Consider the following 22,831-nt stretch of genomic DNA (forward strand, 5'->3'; position numbering starts at 1 on the left):
GGTCTTAGGCTCAAAGCATTGACTATGAGATCTCTGTAATGAATGTCAATAAATCAAAAGTGGATTTGCAATTTACAGATGTGCACACCTGAACAACACCTGAACAGCATATTCAAGATTGGTACAGCACAGACATTGCCTGCATTTTTGATGCAATAATTCATAGCAAGAGGTGACATTTATCAGAGACTGTAAAACAAAATATTGCAAGTGTGCTAATGTTCTAAGCATGTTTTATTTTACGTTTAAAAAATCTTTAATTGTATTTGTCTCTGCCCTTTATGAAGTTTATATGTTCGCTACCTGGCACTACATTTTATGACACACATGGCCTGGCCCAACAAGGTCTCATTTATGTCAAATCCTGCCCTCATAACAAATGAGTTCGACACCCCTGAACTTTAGATATTTGGCAGGCTTTCCTTCAGCTCTGGGGAGTAGGCATAGGTTGTGTATGCCTGGAACGAAGGGAAACCCCACCCCCACATCAGTTCCTTCCTTACTACCTGCTGACTGGACTACCAGATGCACATATGAGGGTAACTGGAAGCCGTTTTCTATTTTCACCCACAGTAAAGGTCTTTTGCTGGAAGCTACCTTTCTGCCCTTCATTTTCTCCTACTCAGTTTCTCTTCAGAGTTCAGGACTTGGTTTTTCATCGCTGAAAGTACACTTTGTGGAAATTTCTGCCTTCCATAATCCAGTGGACCGTGGCATTTTCTTCTCCCATAGATTGACTAAGACTTTGCTTAAAGCCTCCTACAAGTCCACTCTCCAGTTAAATCCATTGTTCCTGCATGGAGTCGTCTTCTCATTCTTTCCAAACTCATGGAAAAACCCTTTGAACCTATGGGCATGTTAGCTCTTCATCTTCTATCCTGGAAGACATCCTTTCTTGTGTCTCTCATTTTTGCTAAGGAGCCAGTGACTTTTCTGCCTTCCATGCTGGCCCTCTGTATATAGTATATATAGAAGGATAAGGTAGTGCTCTGCCTGAATGCCAACTTCCTGCCAAAGGTGGCACCTTCCTTTTGCAATCTACAGTCCTGCCTACGTTCCTTCTGAACCTACGGATGATGCCCAACAATCTCTTCATGCCTTGGACATCCATACAGCCTTGTCTTTCTACCTTGTCACCATACATGATTCCTCCACAGCGATACTAACATGTTCATTGCCTATGGCAAACCTAACAAGAGTTCCAAAATTTCCTCCCAGACACTAACCAGTTTGATGTAGTGGTTAAGTGCATGGACTCTTATCTGGGAGAACTGGGTTTGATTCCTCACTCCTCCATTTGCAGCTGCTGGAATGTCCTTGGGTCAGCCATAGCTCTCACAGAGCTGTCCTTGAAAGGGCAACTTCTGCGAGTACCCTCTCAGCCCCACCTACCTCCATTGTGGGGGGGGGGGGTGAGATTGTAAGCCATTCTGAGACACTGAGATTCAGAGTGTAGGGAGAGGTATCCAATATAATAATAATCACCATCTTCTTCTTCTAGTACTACTACTACTTGTCTCTGTTATGAGTTAGCAAAACAATCTCTGCCCACTTACCTGAACACCCATCCCACCAGGGCTATATCAACATTGGCCACTCTCTTTGGTGACACTTCCACTGCTGACATCTGTGCTGCTGCCACATGGTGCTTCCAAGTGACTTTCATCTCACACCATGCTTTTGAGCTGAGAGCATGCCAAGCTGCATTGTTTGGACAGGTGGTGGTTCCATCCATATTTTCCTGACTATTTTCTTATTTGTGTATGTTACTCTGTTGACTGACTGTCATTGCAATTCAGGTCTATGAATATGTTTGAATCTGCTGCCTTTTTCAGTAGATATAAACTTGGTGCATGGTTACTTTACTATATATACCAGCATCCACCATCCTGTCTACATTAGGTCACTAGTCACCCAGGTGTGGGACTGTACAGAGATCACAAAGAAGATAAACAAGTTGCTTATCTGTAACTAATGGTTTTTAAGTGGTCATCAGTGCAGTCACACACACACCCAGCCATCCCTACTGTTGGCATTTCTCATCTACTAACCTTGTTGATGGGACTTACCACCACAGGCAGACAGAACTGAGCAGGATGGCACTTTCCCTAAGTTCCAAGCATGCACACTCACTGCCTGCTCTCCAAAGCCAAGGAAAGCACCCCAAAAATCCAGCATCGGAACATTTCAAACTCCAATGTAAGCTTCTGTGTGGGCATAGTACCCAAATGTGTAAAGGCATAGATGATCCCTTGAAGATCATTAGTTACAGGTAAGCAATCTGTTTATTTCCTGGCTGTGACTGAGCTGGGGGGGGGGGGTGGTTCTCAGCAGGCCTGTAGCCAGTGGCGGAGGGGGGGCTCATGAGGCTCTGCCCCCTTTCAAATTTGCCCTGCCTCCACTCTCCCTCCCTCAGAGGTCCCCCTTTTTCCTTCCTGATCCCTACCAAGAGCCTGGGAAGTGGAAAGATGAGCCTGTTGGCAGCCCTCCTCCTACTTCACCCTCACTGTGAACCTCATGGTTGTCGGAGAGGCACGGGGGATGGGAGGTCTTTCTGCTTCTGCAGCCAATCAGCTGCAGAAGCAGGAAGACGTCCTGTAACAGCAAGCCTATACCAAAGGCTGGAGGAGGAGAAGTTAAGTTCATGAGCCTCTGTTTGGGAAGCATTTGGATCTGGAGGGGGAGAAATAAAGTCCATGAGGGTTTATTTTATTTAAATGCATCCATTGCTTCACTCATTGTGGGGAGCGGGGCAGCAGATGACCACTTAAAGACCATTAGTTACAGATAAGCAGGCTTGTGGAGCACTAGGGACGCTGGACAAAGGAAGAGCAGCAGAATTTTAGAACAGGTCCCATGGAAGTGCCCCTTGTTCCACTAGCTGCATAGATCAGACTAGTGCTTCCCAACTCCCCAAAGAAGATATGATCCCTTCCAGCAAATGCAAACTTGGCACAAATCAAGAGAGTGGAAGTGCAAGATCGCCCCCCCCCCCCCCCAAGACAGACAGATGCTACGCACCACCAGCTCTTCTCTGCCAGCCCTTCTTCTCCTTCACCCAGGTTTTGGTCTCTGACTCTGCCTGATTTCTCCCCTGCCCCACAAGCTGCATCAGCTTCCTTACGTCCAGATGACTCCTTTTGACTCACCACAAATGACTGCCAAGATGAAATTAGTCAAGATGTAGTCAGGACAAACAGCACACATCCAGGATGATGGTCATTGGCAACAGTTGGACCTAGACCAAATTGAAAATGCCCACCAATTCCTCTTCCCACTGCACACTACCCTCATATCAGGCTCCCCTATCCCCCAGGAGCAGCAGTGGATATCAATGGGAGTGAGGAGACAAGAAAGTTTTATTCTACAGATGGACAATTTAGCCAGAATCCAACCCGTAAGGTGCTTAACACAGAAAACAACATGATACTTGAAACAGGAGACATACACTATTTCCAATTCTGTACTAAAGCCAGAAAATGGATATGTCAGAGTTCACAAAATCCAAAAGGGTTTAGTGGCAAAGCACCTCTTTTGTATTTATAAGGTCCCAGGTTCATTCCCTGACATTTTCCAGTAAGGAGGATCTAGTAGCAGGTGTTGAGAAACATCTTACTTTGCTTGAGAATATAGAGAGCTGTTACTAAACAAAATAGTTAATACTTAGTTAAGCAGACCAATATTCAAATGTTTAGGTAAAGTAAATTTACATTTAGCTAAAAGTAAAATACTTTATAGAGTCATATTTCTGTGAGATTTGTCTTAAAACTTTTGTGTTTAATTGTCCTGTAGGCTGTGCTGTACAACGACAGATCTGTTCTAGAAAACCATCACTCTGCTTCTGCATGGAGTCTTTTCTTATCTCTTCCAGAGTACAACTTTCTGCCTTGTCTGGATAATATACAATTCAAACGATTCAGACTTTTAGTGATTGAAGCAATCCTTGCCACAGATCTCAAAAAACATTTTGACTTCCTTGCTGAATTTAATGCTAAGGTTTGTTGCACAAATTTATCTCTGCATTTGAAGAATTATAATATTAGCATTATCTCTCAATGATAACAGGTGACATTTACTTTATTAAAACAATAGTTTTAGTTAACCTACTTTATATGTACTAATCTATCTTGTGTGAGTGCTCATATGTGATTTAAAAGCCCCTACACATATTAAAAGACTACATTTATAAGGTTAGAATGAACTCCTTTATATTCTAAACATACTGCCTTTCTCAAAAATTACTTAACATTTTATGCTTTCATGCCTGTCATATGCAAAAAGCGGCATATACAACCATGCCAAGAGAACTTCACTGGCTCCCAGACACATCCTTAAAGCACTGTTTTTTGCTTTACAGCCCTAAACAGCTCGGATCCGAAGCAGCTTAGGATATCCTTTCTCCCTTGTGAGCCTTTCTGCTCTCTGAAATAATCCTACTCTAGTTAACACTTTGTTTATAATAAGCGTGGCTAACCCAAGAGGTGACTGGCAGATGGTATCTGTAGGGTGGACTATTATTGTGATACTGTTGCTTGAAGTTTCATTGTTGTTTGCTTTATTATTTTTAGTTCTGTAAGCCCAATTTACCAAAAAACCCAGGGACTGGATTGCGTCCAGGACCAATCTTTTAAAGACACAAAGGGCGTTTTCGCACTCACGTTCAGCCGGCGCAACCCCCCTCTTCACCACGCAGGATCTGCGTGGATTTCGCACTAAATGCCGCGGAGCAGCCGGAAGAGCCGGAAACTCCCGTCGCAAAAGCCGCGCAAACGGAAACTGCTTTTTGGCGGTTTACATTTGAGCGGCTTTTGTGCCGGGAGTTTCTGGCACAAAAGGCTGCTCCGCGGCATTTAGTGCGAAGAGGGGGGTCGCGCCGGCTGAACGTGAGTGCGAAAACGCCCAAAGAGTTGCAAGAGGATCTCATTTTCCCTTACACCACTATTTCTTCTTTTGATTCCCTGAAAGCCCCCATAACCTCTCCCCTTTTCTTGTTTCCTTCTCTCCTTTCCACCTACCTTCATCTGCTTTGTCTTCAGCTTTCTATCTTCCTGGCAGACTCTCCCCAGGAAAGGTCTTGTCCAGTTGCACAGTGGCAGCCCAGCTGCTGGGCACCATGGTGGGGAACCTGTGAGAACTTGTGGGGAACACATTATTTTCTCCTGTATTCCCCTGTCTGCACTATTTCTCTCTACCTGTCATGTTTTGTCTTTATTTTCCATCTAACAATCAACCTTTTGATCAACTATATTTAATTTGCTTCATTTATATCCCACTTTTTCAATAACGGGGACACAAGGGGCATCATTATTCTGTGCTCCATTCTAACCCAAAGTCATGCAGCAAGCTTCCATGGCACACTGAAGATTCAAACCTGAGTCTCCCAGATCTTAATCTGTAACTACTACACCGCACAGACTTTCAAAGGATGACTGCTGTTGAACAATAGCAAGCAGCCAAGCCTAGATAAGCCATGCAAGTCACATGGTAGGAGGTTGCTTAGGGTTGTTACCAGGTATGGCCTTGACGAGTCTTCCTTCATAAGGCCAAAGTAGCCCTGAAAGGGCCTTGCCCACTCCCCCTACCTTTTACTGAGAGAAAACAAGGCTGGCAGTACTGTTGTGATTGCCTAGCAAGCAGGGCCAGTGTTAGGGAGTCAGCCAATTAGGTTGCTGCCTAGGGTATCATCTGCTAGCAGGGTGAGGGTACTGCAAGCCAGAAGGAGGAAGCGCAGGCAGAGGCAGCAGCTGCCACCAAGCTCCAATCCCTGGATGGGCAGCCAGGTGGCAACATTCAGTGAGGCTAGGGCTGGCCTGGCATGAGTGGCTGTGAGGCACACATGGCTCTCTCTCCATCCAGACCTCCTCCTTGGGAGGACTGCCATCATCCAAAAAGTGCTGCCAGCTATCAGGGTGGGCGGCGCTGAGGGGGGAAGCACCTTAGGGGACCCAGCCAGGACCAGTGCCCAAAAGAGCTGCAGGGGTGGTGGGGGAAAGGAGCCAGCTGGCTGTTGCAGGCAGACTAGATGCCCCCCCCCGCTATGTGGACCTCAGCTACCCCCTCCCCACCAGTTCCCCAGTGAGCCAACCAGCTCCTGTGATATCCCATTGGGTCCAGCCTGCCCTCCCAGCCTAAAGCCTCCCCGGCCCTCCTCTGCTCACCTGCCTTACCCCAGGCAGCTCATCTTCCTGCGGTGCCTCTACCACCCCACCACTGGCCCCTGTGACTGCTTGGAGCCAGCCAGGGCAGAGCCAGGGTCTGGGTATAAATCCCACCTCAGTCCTTCTGCACCAAGAAATGTAAAACAGTTAAGGAGAGGCTGACTCCTTTTCTGATATTAGGGAAATCTCTCTCGGGGGCCTGGACATTGCTGGGAAATCTCCTTCCGCAGGCTGCCTGGGGACAAGGCTGGGTGGCAGCCCTTCTGAGATACTTTCCCCTCAGTTCTGTTGTGAAGGCAGCTGCAAGCTTGGGGCAGGCAGGGGGGTGGGGTGTCCAGACAGTTTGGTGCCTGAGGAGAAAATTTTTAGGTGGGGGAGAAGGAAGTAGCACCACACTAGGTAAACCAACATTCTGTGATTCATCTCTTTTGGGGTTTTTTTTAATCATGAAAAGCAGTCTCCAAATGATCAACACACCTTGTAATATTTTGTGCATTATTTTCACTGTATCTGGTTTTGCTTGTTCTGTGCTTTGATGGGGTCAAGGGTAATTTTTTCTCATAAGAGACTGCCTTGAGCATTGGTTGGGTGGGACACAAATAGGTAGCCTCACATAGGGAGCCAACAAGCCTGGCACCAGCCCTGCTATCAAGTACTACTGAAAGCATTAGCTTCTTAAAGCAATAGGTGCTGTTTTTATTATTTGGGGGAGATATCCCCCATTTTTTTTTTTTATAAAGTCAGCTTTTTCTGCAAACCTAGGGCCTTTCTCAGGCTTGGTCCAAGGGTCAAATATCTGATTTTAAGTATCCACAGATGGGCCATATTGAGAATTAGCTATATTGACTGATGCTGGCATGGTACAAAATTTGAAAACTAAGTAAAAAGGAAATGGCAGTCTTTTCAACATAATGTGCTTAGGCTTACCTGCCCTTTCAGAGAGATGTGGCCAACTGTATGTATTTCTAGAATGCCCCATTGCTCCCATTGGAACAGAAGCCCCAAGATAAAGCCTTTAATTATATGAAAAAGAAAACAAATATCTTTTAAATAAATTTTTATTTTACTAAGTAGGGATTAAAATGTTTTATAATCTGTTTATTAATGTTAAGAAACAAATAATTACAATGTGTTAGTCTGTTATAGCAAAGGTGTTAGTCTGTTATAGCAAAGTAAAACAAAAGTCCAGTTTCACCTTATAGATTAACATTTATTTCAATATGAGTTTTTGTATCACATTTCACTTCCTCACACAGGAAAACTCAAATTGAAATTAATGTTGTTAGCCTTTAAGGTGGGGGTGGAATTCTAGCAGGAGCTCCTTTGCATATTAGGCCACACCCCTGATGTAGCCAGTCTTCCAAGAGCTTACAAAAAAGAGCCTTGTAAGCTCTTGGAGAATTGACTGCCTCAAAGGAGGTGTGGCCTAATATGCAAAGCAGCCCCAACCAGAATTCTACCCCTGCTTTAAGGGAATAATGCCAAGGATTAATATTTGAAAAATAAATAATAGTAGAATGCACCAGAATTTTCAAAGCTGTTTTTCCCTTCAAACAGATCAGTGATTTAAACAATCATGGTATTGAATGGAACAATGAAAGTGATCGTCTATTAGTGTGTCAGATGTGCATCAAACTGGCAGATATCAATGGCCCAGCAAAAGCAAGAGATTTGCACTTGAAATGGACAGAAGGCATTGTTAATGAATTTTATGAGCAGGTAGGCTTGGAAGATCAGCTCTTAAAAGAGTCTCTATTTATAGTTGTTTATAAAGAAACCAGTTATTTCATGAAAGGCAAGGCTCTTGCTTCAAGCCTACTGTGTCTCCACAGTTACAAGACTCTTTCAGAAGACCATGGCTATATTCCATGGATGTGAGAATATGAAGAGCTCATTAAAGAATTTCCCCCTCTTTTCCTTTTCTCAGAAGCCCCTTTTATGATCCAGTAACCCCACTGCCTAGGGTTCAGGTGACCATTATGAGCAAAACACCATGCAGCACATGTAGCTGCTGCAAGAAGGGGCAAACAAAATGCCCCCCTCTTTTTTGCACAAGTGTATCTGTGAGATCCAGCCCAATATTCTTCCAGCTGTTTAGGAATGTTGTTAAAGATGGTTCTTTTCCTGCCAAACATGTAACAACAAAGATGATGGAAATGGGGAATGACATAATGTCACTCAGACTGCTAAAGGAGGAGCATCATTGTTGGTATGTACTAAACAATAGTATATATTCATTATACAAAAGATCCACACAACATAAGAACATAAGAGAAGCCATGTTGGATCAGGCCAATGGCCCATTCAGTCCAACACTCTGTGTCACACAGTGGCCAAAACCTGGCTATGCTTGTAGCCGTCACCATCTCCTGTGGCAGTGAATTCCACATGTTAATCACCCTTTGGGTGAAGAAGTACTTTCTTTTATCCGTTTTAACCCGACTGCTCAGCAATTTCATTGAACACACACACACAGGCTAATAGCCACTAATAGCTTTGCTCCATATTTTTGCTAATAGTGGCTAATAGCTCTGCTCCATATTTTTATCTAACCCCCTCTTGAACCTGGCTATGCTTGTAGCCGCCACCATCTCCTGTGGCAGTGAATTCCACATGTTAATCACCCTTTGGGTGAAGAAGTACTTTCTTTTATCCGTTTTAACCCGACTGCTCAGCAATTTCATTGAATGGCCATGAGTTCTTGTATTGTGAGAAAGGGAGAAAAGGACTTCTTTCTCTACTTTCTTCATCCCATGCATAATCTTGTAAACCTCTATCATGTCACCTCGACATTTCTCCAAGCTAAAGAGCCCCAAGCGTTTTAACCTTTCTTCACAGGGAAAGTGTTCCAACCCTTTAATCATTCTAGTTGCCCTTTTCTGCACTTTTTCCAATGCTATAATATCCTTTTTGAGGTGCAGTGACCAGAATTGTACACAGTATTCCAAATTAGATCGCACCATCGATTTATACAGGGGCATTATAGTACTGGCTGATTTATTTTCAATTCCCTCCTAATAATTCCCAGCATGGCGTTGGCCTTTTTTATTGCAATCGCACACTGTCTTAACATTTTAAGTGAGTTATCTACCACGACCCCAAGATCTCTCTCTTGGTCAATCTCTGCCATTTCACACCCCATCAACTTGTATTTGTAGCTGGGATTTTTGGCCCCAATGTGCATTACTTTGGGCTTGGCCACGTTGAACCTCATCTGCCACGTTGACGCCCACTCACCCAGCCTCAACAGATCCATTTGGAGTGCCTCACAATCCTCTCTGGTTCTCACCACCCTGAACAATTTAGTGTCATCTGCAAACTTGACCACTTCACTGCTTACTCCTAACTCCAAATCATTTGAACAAGTTAAAGAGCATGGGAGCCAGTACTGAGCCCTGGGGCACCTCATTGCTTACCTTCCTCCACTGTGAAGACTGCCCATTTATACTCTCTGCTTCCTATTAATTAGCCAGTTTTTGATCCACAAGAGGACCTGTCCTTTTACTCCATTACTCTCAAGCTTCCTAAGGAGCCTTTGATGAGGAACTTTATCAAAAGCTTTCTGGAAGTCAAGGTAAACAACATCTATTGGGTCTCCTTTGTGCACATGTTTGTTCACCCCCTCAAAGAAATGTAACAGGTTAGTAAGGTAAGATCTTCCCTTACAGAACCCATACTGAGTCTTCCTCAATCTCATGTTCTACTCATCATCAATGTGCCTACTCATTCTGTCCTTGATTATGGTTTCTACCAACTTTCCTGGTATTGAAGTCAGACTGACTGGCCTGTAATTTCCCGGATCTCCTCTGGAACCCTTTTTAAAGATGGGGGTGACATTTGCTACCTTCCAGTCCTCAGGAATGGAGGCAGATTTCAATGAAAGATTACAGATTTTTGTTAGAAGATCCACAAGTTCAACTTTGAGTTCTTTCAGAACTCTAGGATGTATGCCATCCGGACGTGGTGACTTATTAGTTTTTAATTCGTCTATTAGTTGTAGGACCTCCTCTCTTGTCACCTCAATCTGACTCAGGTCTTTCTTTTTTAATATGTATATTTTTATTATTAATACATTATCCATTTCTCTACATGGTTTCTGATATCCATTTTACATTTACCCCCAACCCACCCCCCTTAGTCTATGCATCCTTTTCTTCTTCCAGCCAGGGACAAAGGACTCGAAGCTTCCACTGAATGTCCACTCTCCTTTCTTCCTTCGCCCATTTCAGATACGTCAGCCACTTTTCTTTAATTCTTGATCTTCTTTCTTCCCATGATTCTTCTTGCACCATTATAGCGGCTATATCTGACTGGACAAAATCAAAGAGGTAGTTATGCCAAGTACTTTCCTTCCATTTACTTTTATCCTTCCATCCTGCCGCTATTACCGCTTTACCCGCTGATATCATTGCTTTTAGTAAATGTTGGTTGTTCTTCCCTATTTTTTCATTTCCTAATAAACTCATCTGCATTAGTTCAAAGTTAATTCTCGGCTCTACCTGAAAGAATTTCTTTATCATTCCCACTACCATATCCCATAGATCTTCTTCGTGGTCTCTGTGCAGTCCCACACATGGGTCTTGCCGCAGGCAACGGATCCGTACCTCGGAGCTCCAATAGCTCGTTTATAACGTCTTTTGGCGCGCTTTCCTCCCGCCCTGGGGAGCAGGCAGCGACTGCGCATGCCTGGAGCGGGGGGAGAGCGCCTATTCCACTCAGTTTCTTCCCTTCCGCCGCCCGGACAACACCTACCTCGTTGCGTTCCTCCTCTGGCTCGTCTCTTGGTATCGTACTACTCCTCCCTTTTCTTCACTATTTACTCTATTTTTTCCTTCTTCGTCCCATTAATATAAAAAAAAAAAAAAAAAAAAAAGGTTACCCGATTCTGCGCTTCAGCCTTTTTTCTTTCTACCCCCCCCCCTCTTCTCGTCTCTCCCTTCCCTCCTTCCCCTGTCCGGAACGAATGGAAGGGAAAATCACCTTTAAAAGGTGCAGGCAGTGTGGTTCTAAAATTCCGTCCTCGGACGGTCATTCACTCTGCCTTTTTTGCTTGGGGGAATCCCACAGAACCGATAACTGCCACCACTGTGCTTGCTTCGGCAAGCAGGCGCGCAAGAACAGAGCAGCCCGCCTTCGTAGTTTCCTCATGGAATCCTCTCTACGCGCAGTGTCTACTTCAGATCCGCCGCCTCCCCCACTGAGAGCGGGAGATTCGGCAACTTCGGCCCTTCCTACCGTACCTAGGAAGCATAAGTCCGATAAAAAGGCTTCTAAGCACTCTGAGGGTCACAAGGCGCCCAAACAGACTCGTCACGGCGAATCGAGCCTGTCGAAGCCACACCACTCGGGCCCGAAAACCTCCAGCCCGACCACTTCGGCGCCTAAGAAGCATCACGACCCGTCGGCTTCTACCTCCGTGCATACTTCCGCCTTTGCTACGGCTGCGCAATCGTCCGCATCGACCGCCCAAACGGCCTCCGCGCAATCGAATCCGATTCTACCTATTGAACTCTCGGCTCCTTCCGATGTTATCTCGGAAATGCCTCGCCTCACTCAACCCTCTATCGAAGTGATTCCGATTGGCTCGAGATCGCCCTCGGTTCACAGCCTTCCTCCTGATGATATCCTCGACACCGAGGCTCCACTTCTCGGACCCGAATCCTTCCTCGACGTCACAACGCCAGTGCAGAAGGACATTACGACTCCATTGCTTAAAGACACGGCAGCACCACTGCTAAAGGAGTCCTCGACACAAGTTTCCTCTCATCGGCTCCGACCTGGATCCCCACGGGCCCGCTCTCGCTCGCGGTCTCCGCTTCGTCCGAGATCTCCGTTCAGAGATCGTCCCTACTCTCCGCATCGATCTCCGCGTCGTCACGACTACCAGGACCCTCGCCGTGATCGCTCCCGGTCCCGGTATGGTGACTACCACCGTGACTACCCACGAGACCGTTCTCCTTCTCGGTCTCCATCACCTCGACTTCACTCGCGCTACCATCGGTACCTGCGTTCACCATCGCACCACAGCTATAGGCATCTCTCCGACTTCGATCCCGAGCCTCTCCCCAGAGATGTTTATATGCCTCGACTCAGGGATTATTATTCACCCGGAACCCGCGACTACTACCGTTCACGCGACCAACGATCTCCTTATTACCGCCACCTGTCACCAGATTGCTACGATGATTACCAACACTACTACTCTCCCCGAGAAGAACCAAACCCTCGCACCCGAGATGATGCGGCAGCCCTTCGGACCCGAGACGTCTTCGACTCCCAGACTGCACCTGTGCAGCCTCCCGTGATTCCTCGAAACCGAGATTCTTCCAGAACAGCATCCGCATCGGTTTCCAAGCCACCGGCTTCGCCACTCAAGCGTCCCCGGGACCCTTCACCTGTTGAACCCAAGTCTCCACAACGTCCCCTCTCGGCTTCGGATAGAGACACTTCTGATCATTCCGACTCCGAGGAGGCCCCTGCCTCACCCTCATCCGACCAGCCTCCTAGGCTTTCACCATCCGACAGTTCTAAGGCCTACCTGAATCTCATTACAACCATGGCTTCCGCACTAAACATCCCTATGTCCTCCGACTCACCAAAAGTTTCGGACGTGGTCCACGACCTAGTCCGCGCAGATTTTCCAGATAGCTCCACGCTTCCTATGCTCCCTGTACACCTTGAAGGCCTCCAGGAAGCCTGGGAGAAGCCGGCTTCGATCCCTACACTTTCTCGCCGCCTGGATTCTCTTTATAGGGTGCACGTAGCTGACTGCAAATTCCTCGCATCTCACCCGGCACCCAACTCTGTCGTTGTTCATTCCGCCACCAAGACCAAACAATCTCGCCACCCCGTTCCTCCGGACCGGGAGGGTCGAAAATTGGACACTCTGGCTAAGAAAATCTACAGTTTTTCTTCAACCAACTCCAAGTTGAACAATTATTTAGCCTACTTTGCGGCTTACTCCTTCAACTTGGCTAACCAGATTACCCCTCATATTGCATCCATGCCTGACTCATCTCAGAAGACTGTGTCGTCTCTCGTCTCTGAGCTCTCCCGTGTCAATAAACAACAAATCAACTCTATCCGCCATGCGGTCTCCTGTTCTTCTCGAATTTTTGCAACTTCGGTGGCTTTACGTCGCCACGCCTGGCTGCGCTCTACCAACTTGCAGCCGGACATCAAACAGCGTATAGAAGACCTTCCCTTCGACGGTCTGGGACTCTTCCATGCGTCCACGGACGAGGTCCTTGCATCCGTCGATGACGGCCGCAAAAGAGCCAAACGACTTGGTGTCACACAACCAACCTCACTGCCCTCTAATAGGCAGAGACCGTGGAAGCCATCCTTCCAACGCCGCCAGCGGTCTCCCAAGTCTCAAGATTTCTGGAAAAGGAAACCTCTCCCAAAGCAACCTTTTCATCAGAGGCCACGGGCCCAACCTTCTAAGAAACAATCTCAGACAGGCAAGCAGTCTCTTTGACTCTCCCATCAGGCATACCAGACTATCCCCTTTTTACCCGAGTTGGAGTTCCATCACCACCGACTCTTGGGTCCTCACCATCGTGCGTCTAGGTTACGCAATAGAGTTCGTTTCGCCACCACACCACCACCACTTCATAGCCACACCTCCATCTGCTCTCTTGCAGCAGGAAATTCTGGACTTGCTCCAGAAGAATGCCATAGAACCCGTTCCTCCTCAACATCGAGGCACGGGATTCTACTCAAGATACTTCCTGGTCCCCAAACGCGATGGAGGAAAGCGCCCTATCCTAGATCTTCGGAAGCTGAACAATTTCATCGAATGCAGGAAGTTCAGAATGATCTCCCTACACACCATCCTGCCTCTTATTCCCAGGAACTCCTGGATGGCTTCCCTAGATCTTCAGGACGCTTACTTCCACGTGACTATCCGACCTCATCATCGGAAGTATTTAAGATTCGCTATGGGGCAAGACCACTTCCAGTACGTATCCCTGCCCTTTGGCCTCTCCACCGCACCAAGGGTATTCACCAAGTGTATGGCGGTGGTGGCAGCGGCTCTCAGACTCCGAGACATCACAGTCTTCCCATATATAGACGACTGGCTTCTCATAGCACCGACTCAGCATCGTTTGCAGACCAATATCAGCACAACGCTCTCCCTCCTCGATTCCCTGGGCCTTCGTGTGAACACATCCAAATCCCATCTCGAGCCCACGCAGGACATCAAGTTTATAGGAGCTCTCCTTCGCACCTCTCTCCACCGTGCTTTCCTTCCAGAGGATCGAGCAATCACCATCATCACCTTAGCCAGGTCAATTCAACGACAGCCCTGCCAGTCTGCATTCACAATACAACGCCTGCTGGGCCTCATGGCCGCCACGACTTCTGTCATCCACTTTGCCAAGCTACGGATGCGACATCTACAGCTCTGGTTTGTGAGAGCCTACCATCCTCTGTTGCAACCGCAGAGCACCCTACTCACGGTTCCCCAGAGAGCTCTCTCATCCCTTACCTGGTGGACGGTACCCAGCAATCTTCTCGCGGGCATGCCGTTCCTACCGATGCCTCCAGTAGCTGTTGTGACAACAGATGCCTCAAAGTGGGGATGGGGAGCCCACTTACAGGACAAGACCGTCAGAGGCCTTTGGACGCCCTCCGAGAGGGCCATGCACATAAACTGCTTAGAACTGATTGCCGTACACAGGGCCCTCTTATCCTTTCTTCCCCTGATCAACGGGAGCCATGTCCAGATCTCAACGGACAACATGGCAACTGTCTATTACATCAACAAGCAAGGGGGAACCAAGTCTCTCAGACTTTGCCGTATAGCCATCGTGCTCTGGGAATGGTGTCTGGAGCACAACATCCATTTGACCGCCGTTCACCTCCCAGGCGTAGACAATGTTCTGGCCGACTCTCTGAGCAGGTTTCGTCTGGACGACCACGAGTGGTCCCTCAATCCAACCTACCTCCGACGCATTTTCAGATGCTTCGGAACACCCAAGGTGGATGCCTTTGCTTCACGGGACAATGCCAAATGCCCACGCTATTTCTCCAGAAGGGAGAACGACGCCTTCCTACACAGATGGACGGGCCCCCTCCACTACATCTTCCCACCAACCCCCCTACTGACTCGGGTTCTGACGAAGATCACACGAGACGGCACGGACTGCATCCTGGTAGCCCCCTGGTGGCCACGGCAACCATGGTTCACGAGACTTCTCCAGTTATCTCATCACACCTACCGTCGCCTTCCTCTCGTGAGCGACCTCTTGTCCCAAGCCAATGGTCAGATATTGCACCACAATCCTCAAGTACTGGCCCTAACGGCCTGGAGAATTCGACCTCCCACCTCTCCGCAGAGGTAGCCCACGTTATTCTAAACGCTAGGAAGCCCTCCACAAGGCTTTCGTACCAAAGGAAATGGAAACGCTTCTGTTCATTCGCGACTGCTAACCATCTACTCCCAGAATCAGTACCTCTCAATATGATCCTGGAGTATTTACTTTCCCTACAGAAATCAGGACTCTGTTACTCATCCTTGAAAGTTCATCTCTCTGCCATCTCTGCGTTCCACAACCCGGTAGACGGCAAAACAGTTTTTTCTCATTCCTTGTCCAAGTCTTTTCTCAAGGGCATGTTGCACCTCAATCCACCCGTTAAACCCCTTGTCCCAACTTGGAGTTTATCCCTAGTTCTTTCCTCGCTTATGAAAGCACCATTTGAACCTATGGCTACCATAGACCTCAGTCTCCTCTCCTGGAAGACAGCATTGCTGATTGCCCTTACCTCTGGAAAACGGGCAAGTGACTTATGCGCCTTCCGCCACGACCCTCCCTACACCATTTTTCACAAGGAAAAGGTTGTCCTCAGACCGGACCCTGCGTTCCTTCCTAAGGTTGTCTCCCAGTTCCACTTATCGACTGCGACCTCTCTGCCGACCTTTTTTCCAAACCCAACAGATCACGGACAACGGGCCCTGCATTCGCTGGATGCAAGAAGGGCTTTATCCTTCTACCTTGATCGTACACGGCCTTTCCGTAAGGACCCTAATCTATTTGTGGCATACGGAAACCCCTGCAGGGGACTCAAAATCTCTACCCAGAGACTATCTAAATGGGTAGTTAGCGCCATTAGGCTGTGCTACGAACTGGCTAAGCAGCCTCTGCCCGAAGGCCTTAAGGCTCACTCTACCAGAGCGGTCTCGACGTCTTCGGCTTTTTTGCACGGCGTCTCCCTAGAGGACATCTGTGCTGCTGCATCGTGGTCCTCTCCCTCCACGTTCGTCTCCCATTATGCGTTGGACGTTCGTGCAAGACGTGACGCCTCCTTCGGCCAAGCGGTCCTCAGATCCATCTTTCACTGAAATGGGGTGAGTGTATCCGCTTATGTCTCTATGTCATACAATCTTTGCCTTAGGCCATGTGACTAACCTTTTTCTTCTCCAGCACCCTCCTCCAGGACACTTAGCTGGCTAGTCACCCATGTGTGGGACTGCACAGAGACCACGAAGAAGATAAACAGGTTGCTTACCTGTAACTGATGATCTTCGAGTGGTCATCTGTGCAGTCACACACGCCCACCCAGCCTTCCCCGCTGCTGGCTTTTGGTACTTCTTGTCTTACCTTTCTAGTCTCTCTGCCAGTGGCGGCTGGAAGAAACTGAGTGGAATAGGCGCTCTCCCCCCGCTCCAGGCATGCGCAGTCGCTGCCTGCTCCCCAGGGCGGGAGGAAAGCGCGCCAAAAGACGTTATAAACGAGCTATTGGAGCTCCGAGGTACGGATCCGTTGCCTGCGGCAAGACCCATGTGTGTGACTGCACAGATGACCACTCGAAGATCATCAGTTACAGGTAAGCAACCTGTTTTTTCTTGGCCTCAGGACACTCCCACCACATGTGGGAATACCATCCCTTTTCTTTCTTACAGTGCCAACACTTAGGGCTCAACCCAGGAAACATATTGGCTAAAGTAGCCGGAGTTCTATACCATTAGGTGAAAAATTTCAATTCCATTTCTCTAACCTTATGTATCTTAACTTTTTTTAAACCTTCCATTATCTTCTCCCCTGTTCGTTTCGTTATTTGGCCTTCTAAACTCCATGACCGTTGAAGGTAGCTTATTGCTCCTTCGTTACCTAAATTCATGCTCCTGTATAGGATGCCTGCTAATCCTTTTTTTGTTTTACCCATTAATTTATAAACTGACTCAGGTCTTTCAACACCCCTTCCAAAATAAGCGGTTCTGGAGCAGGCAAACACTTCTCATCTTCCACAGTGAAGATGGAGGCAAAAAATGCATTCAGCTTCTCAGCCATTTCCCTGTCCTCCTTCAGTAATCCTTTTACGCCTTGGTCATCCAAGTGCCCCACTGCCTCCCTGGCTGGTTTCCTGCTTCTAATATATTTGAAGAAATGTTTATTGTTGGTCTTTATGATTTTTGCAATATGCTCCTCATAGTCCCTTTTTGCCTGCCTGATCACAGTCTCGCATTTGATTTGCAACAGCCTGTGTTCCCTTTTATTAATCTCACTTGGACTAGCTTTCCACCGCTTAAAGGAGTCCTTCTTACCTTTTACAGCTTCCATTACTTTGTTTGTTAACCATGCAGGCCCTTTCTTATACCTGTTTGTGCCTTTCCTAACTTGTGGTATATATTTTATCTGAGCTTCTTGGATTGTAGTTTTAAATAGCCTCCAAGCTTCCCCAAGGGTTTTGACTGTATTTACCTTTCCTTTCAGTTTCCTCTTTACATGCTTCCCCATCTCAGAGAATTTACCCCTTTTAAAGTTAAACGTGGTTGTGGCAGTCTTTTGGGGCAACTCTCTATTTATACAAATGGTGAAATCAATAACGTTATGGTCACTGCTCCCAAGTGGTGCGATCACTTTTACATCTCTCACCAAGTCTTGGGCATGACTTAGGACCAAATCCAGGATCGCCCCACCCCTGGTAGGTTCTGAGACCATATGCTCCATAGCACAGTCATTGAGAGCATCTAGAAACTCAATCTCTTTCTCTCGACCTGAACACATATTGACCCAATCAGTCTGCAGGTAGTTAAAATCACCTATTATGACACAGTTTTTACATTTAGCCGCTATCTTTAATCCTTCCATCATATTATAATCGTCCTCTGTCTTTTGATTTGGTGGACGATAACAAACTCCCATAGTTGAATTTCCTTTTGGGCCTTCTATTTCGACACAAAGCATTTCTAGAAGGGAATCCAATTTTTTTTCCTCAGTCTTAATGGACTGTATACCCTCTCTGACATACAGACCCACCCCACCACCAATCCTTCCTTCCCTATCCTTCTGATATAACATATCCAGGAATCACCGTGTCCCACTGATTCTCCTCATTCCACCAAGTTTCTGAAACTCCCACAATGTCTATGTTTTCCCTCAACACTAAACATTCCAACTCACCAATTTTACTTTGAACACTTCTAGCATTTGTATACAAACATCTATAATTTCCCAGGCAAGCTAGGCCCGCAACCTTCCTCCTGCCGCCTCGAGACTTTGGCAAACATTCCATACTGTTTGTCACCATCTCAGTGGACAACTCTGATCCATTACCCGGTAGAAAAGTAATAGCTAACCTTTGAGTCCTCCCAAACCAGAGACATTTCATCTCCTGTCAGCTTTCCCCCAAGATTTAGTTTAAAAACTGCTCTGCCACCTTTTTGATTTTAAGCGCCAGCAGCCTGGTTCCGTCTGGGGATAAGTGAATACCATCTCTTTTGTACAGCTCCCGCTTGTTCCAGAAAGCATCCCAGTGCCTAACGAACTTAAACCCTTCTTCCTTACACCATCGTCTCATCCACACATTAAGACTTCTAATTTGTGCCTGTTTCTCCAGCCCTGCACGTGGAACAGGTAGCACTTCTGAAAAGGCTACCTTGGAGTTCCTGGCCTTAAGTCTCCCACCTAGCAGCCTAAATTTTTCCTCCAGGACCTCACGACTGCATTTCCCCACATCGATGGTGCCAACATGCACCATGACCACTGGCTTCTCCACAGCACTGTCTATCAGCCTATCTACTACACGCGTAATGTCTGCTACCTTTGCTCCAGGCAGGCAAGTAACCATATGGTCAGTACGCGGTTTTGCCACCCAGCTGTCTACTTGCCTAAGGATCGAATCACCAACTACCAAGACCCCCTCCTCCCTCCCTGCCCAGAGATGATTCCTTGGCGCGAAAGGATTCCCGCTCACCAGCTGAAGAAGAGTTTTCTTCTGAGGGCGCATTCCTCATATCCTCAGCACGGTGCTGTGTTCCCTCTCGACCCTCATGCTCCCTGGCAGCAACGGGGATGCCACGTTCAGAGCAGGGCTCATCTAATACATCCCCGAGAGTCTTCCCCGAGTGCCTAACTGACTGTCTCTGCTTATCCAGGTCAGTCACCTCAGCCTCAAGGGTACGAACTCGTTCCCTGAGGACCAGAAGCTCCTTGTATCAAGAACACACCCAAGACTTCTGTCCTGTGGGCAGATAGTCATACATGTGACACTCAGTGCAAAACAATGGAAAGCCCCCACCCCCCTTCTGGCATTCTACCTTCATGATAGCTTTTTAAAAAAATATACAGACCCCTTTAAATCCTGTTTGCTTATTTGGCTCCCCTTCTGGAAGGTCAACTTACCTTATTGGGAACACAAGGAAATTAGGGATCTGGGTTCCTGGTCCTTACACAGCCCCCAGGCTAAGAGCCACAGGCCAAGAGCCCATTAGCTCGCACCAAAGGCTTGCGCCTCTGGCAAGGCTCAGCTTAATAATGCAAAGAAGGTGGGGAACACAGCCACTCCTAATCAATCAGCAACAATGACCTTCAATCACCTTCACCTTCAGCCCACTCAAACCGAACAGATAGCAGTTCCCCAGCAACCACAAACTCAGAATTTTCAGCAGTCACACAAACTCAGAAATTCTCAGAAACTTCCCCAGCTGCTTAGCCAAACCTTATATCACTTATTCTCTGCTCTCTCTCAGAACTCTCTGAAATGTTCTTTCAGTGTAAGGCACTTTGCTCTGACACAAGAGGCTCTTCTATGGCCATTACATTTAAAGATTTCTTTCTCTGGTGGAAGATCCTCTTGTGATATATTGCATACTAGCAATATATATAAAACAATCCTGGTAAACATTTTCATTATGAATATTTTTACAACTAGAGCAGACTACAACATATGCTTTTGTGAATATAATTTTCTCCCAGTGTAAATATTTGTACCTTCCAGGATTTTCTTAATGCTAATGAATAAATGAACATATTAAATTGGTTAAATGGACTGCCCTCATTTTCAGTCTCCCTGAGTGTCTTGCTGTGGCTCTATGTTTAACCTGATATAATTTTTATACAATTAACATCATGATACTCCTAACCCACACAGAGCAAGAGCGAAACGTTAGTTTTTCATGGTTTCTCAATACTAGTCCTGTGTGGAGCAGCACTATTATAACCATAGCATTCTATATGAAGTAATATTAGGCTTGTCTTAAACTTTTTTTTTATTTTCAAGTAATGTGTTTACACTGTATAGATGTCCTTGTTTACTAAATTATGTTTAGCAAACATAATTTGGGGAGGGATGGTGGCTCAGTGGTAGAGCATCTGCTTGATAAGCAGAAGGTCTCAGGTTCAATCCCTGGCATCTCCAACTAAAAAGGGTCCAGGCAAACAGGTGTGAAAAACCTCAGCTTGAGACCCTGGAGAGTTGCTGCCAGTCTGAGTAGACAATACTGACTTTTATTGACCAAGGGTCTGATTCAGTATAAGGCAGCTTCATATGTTAGAGATATATCACATATAACCTGAAAAAAGGAGTTTGAATCCAGTGGCACCTTTAAGATCAACAAAGTTTTATTCATGATATGAGCTTTCATGTCCATGCATACTTCCTCAGATATAACGAAATGGAATTTAGCAATCCATACATTTAAGGCAAAGATTGAACAGCAAATTAACATACCACATAATGAAGATGTTTTAACAGATGCAAACAGGAATAATAAGCTAAGTTTATAAGGTCACCAGTGTTTGGATTTAATTCCAGGGGAAAAAGTGAAGCAAATAAATATGTCAGAATTGGAGATAGATGTGTAAATATATCATTCTTAATTGTGGAGTTCTAAGAGTAATTGATTGAGACCTTGTTGTTATGTTCCATCTGTCTCCTCTAATAATAATAATAATAATAACTTTTATTTCTATCCCGCCCTCCCCGCCTAGGCGGCTCAGGGCGGCTAACAACAACTTACACGTTAACATAAATAATAAAACTTTGAATTTAACAATTAAAATTAAGCATATAAAAACCAGTCAGTTAAGTTAAAATACATAATTTACGTTACACTATATATATATAAATATATCTGGCAGCAATAAAACTGTTATGGCACTGGTTCTGCCAGTTTAGATAATCTTATAGATGGTGGTTCTTTGTACCAGGCAACTCAGCAGTCAGTGTTATTATAGGCTTGTCTAAAAAGGGCGGTCTTGCAGGCCCTGCGGAACTGGTCGAGGTTCTGCAGGGCCCGCACTTCCTCCGGGAGCTGGTTCCACAGTGCAGGTGCCACAACTGAAAAGGCCTGTACTCTGGTGTTTTGGAGTTTGGCCTCTCTCGGCCCAGGGATGGTCATTTTGTTTTTACCCACTGACCTCAGTGCCCTCTGGGGTTCATATGAGGAGAGACGGTCCCTTAGGTAGGCTGGTCCTCGGCCATATAGGGCTTTAAAGGTGATAACCAACACTTTGTACTGGACTCGGTAGATAATTGGTAGCCAGTGCAGTCCGCGCAGCCCCGGCCGTATGTGCTCCCATTTCGAGAGCCCCAATAGTAGCCTGGCCGACGCGTTCTGCACCAGCTGTAACTTCCGGGTCCGGCACAGAGGTAGCCCCAAGTAGAGGGCATTACAGTAGTCCAATCTTGAGGTGACCGTTGCACGGATCACTGTTGCGAGGTCGCGGCGTTCCAGGAAGGGGGCCAACTGCCTTGCCCGCTTCAGATGGAAGAATGCTGACTTGGCAGTGGCTGCTATCTGGGCCTCCATTGATAATGAAGGCTCCAGTAAAACACCCAAACTTTTTACCTGGCGCGCTGGTTCCAATGGTGCGCCGTCGAAAGTTGGGAGAGCTATTTCCCCTCTCAGAGCACCGCGACCCACACAAAGGACCTCTGTCTTCGCTGGATTCAACTTCAACCCACTCAATCTGAGCCACGTCGCCACAGCCTGTAAGGCCCGATCCAGGTTCCCTGGGGCGGAGCCAGGCCGGCCATCCATTAGTAGATAGAGCTGGGTGTCATCTGCATATTGATGGCAACCCAGCCCGAACCTCCGGACAATCTGGGCAAGGGGGCGCATATAAATGTTGAACAACATTGGGGAGAGAACTGCTCCCTGAGGCACCCCACAATCAAGTGTGCGCCTCTGGGATCGCTCACCCCCAATGGCCACCCTTTGTCCCCGATCAGAGAGGAAGGAGGAAAGCCATTGTAGGGCCAACCCCCCAACCCCTATGTCGGCGAGGCATGGACATAACTAATAGCATTTTTTTCTTTGAGGTGGGGTGATCTATAGTGCAGTGTTATGTCTCCTCTGTTACCAGACCAGATAAATGCCAATATACCATTCCAATAGTAATTGCATTGCATTACAATCACCGTAGGAGCCCTGAGGCGCAGAG

At 46.8% G+C, this 22,831-nt stretch overlaps 1 protein-coding gene across 1 annotated transcript in view; it reads left to right on the forward strand.

The window, feature by feature from the left end:
• Positions 1–22,831, forward strand: part of PDE3B (phosphodiesterase 3B) — a 137,645-nt gene that overhangs the window by 108,876 nt on the left and 5,938 nt on the right. The window contains exons 13-14 of the mRNA XM_060261334.1: positions 3,793–3,996; positions 7,716–7,877. Coding sequence (XP_060117317.1) covers positions 3,793–3,996; positions 7,716–7,877 — 366 coding nt within the window. The remainder of the gene's footprint in view (positions 1–3,792; positions 3,997–7,715; positions 7,878–22,831) is intronic.

This window comes from Heteronotia binoei, chromosome 21, assembly GCF_032191835.1.
Source record: "Heteronotia binoei isolate CCM8104 ecotype False Entrance Well chromosome 21, APGP_CSIRO_Hbin_v1, whole genome shotgun sequence".
Taxonomy (NCBI): Eukaryota; Metazoa; Chordata; class Lepidosauria; order Squamata; family Gekkonidae; genus Heteronotia; species Heteronotia binoei.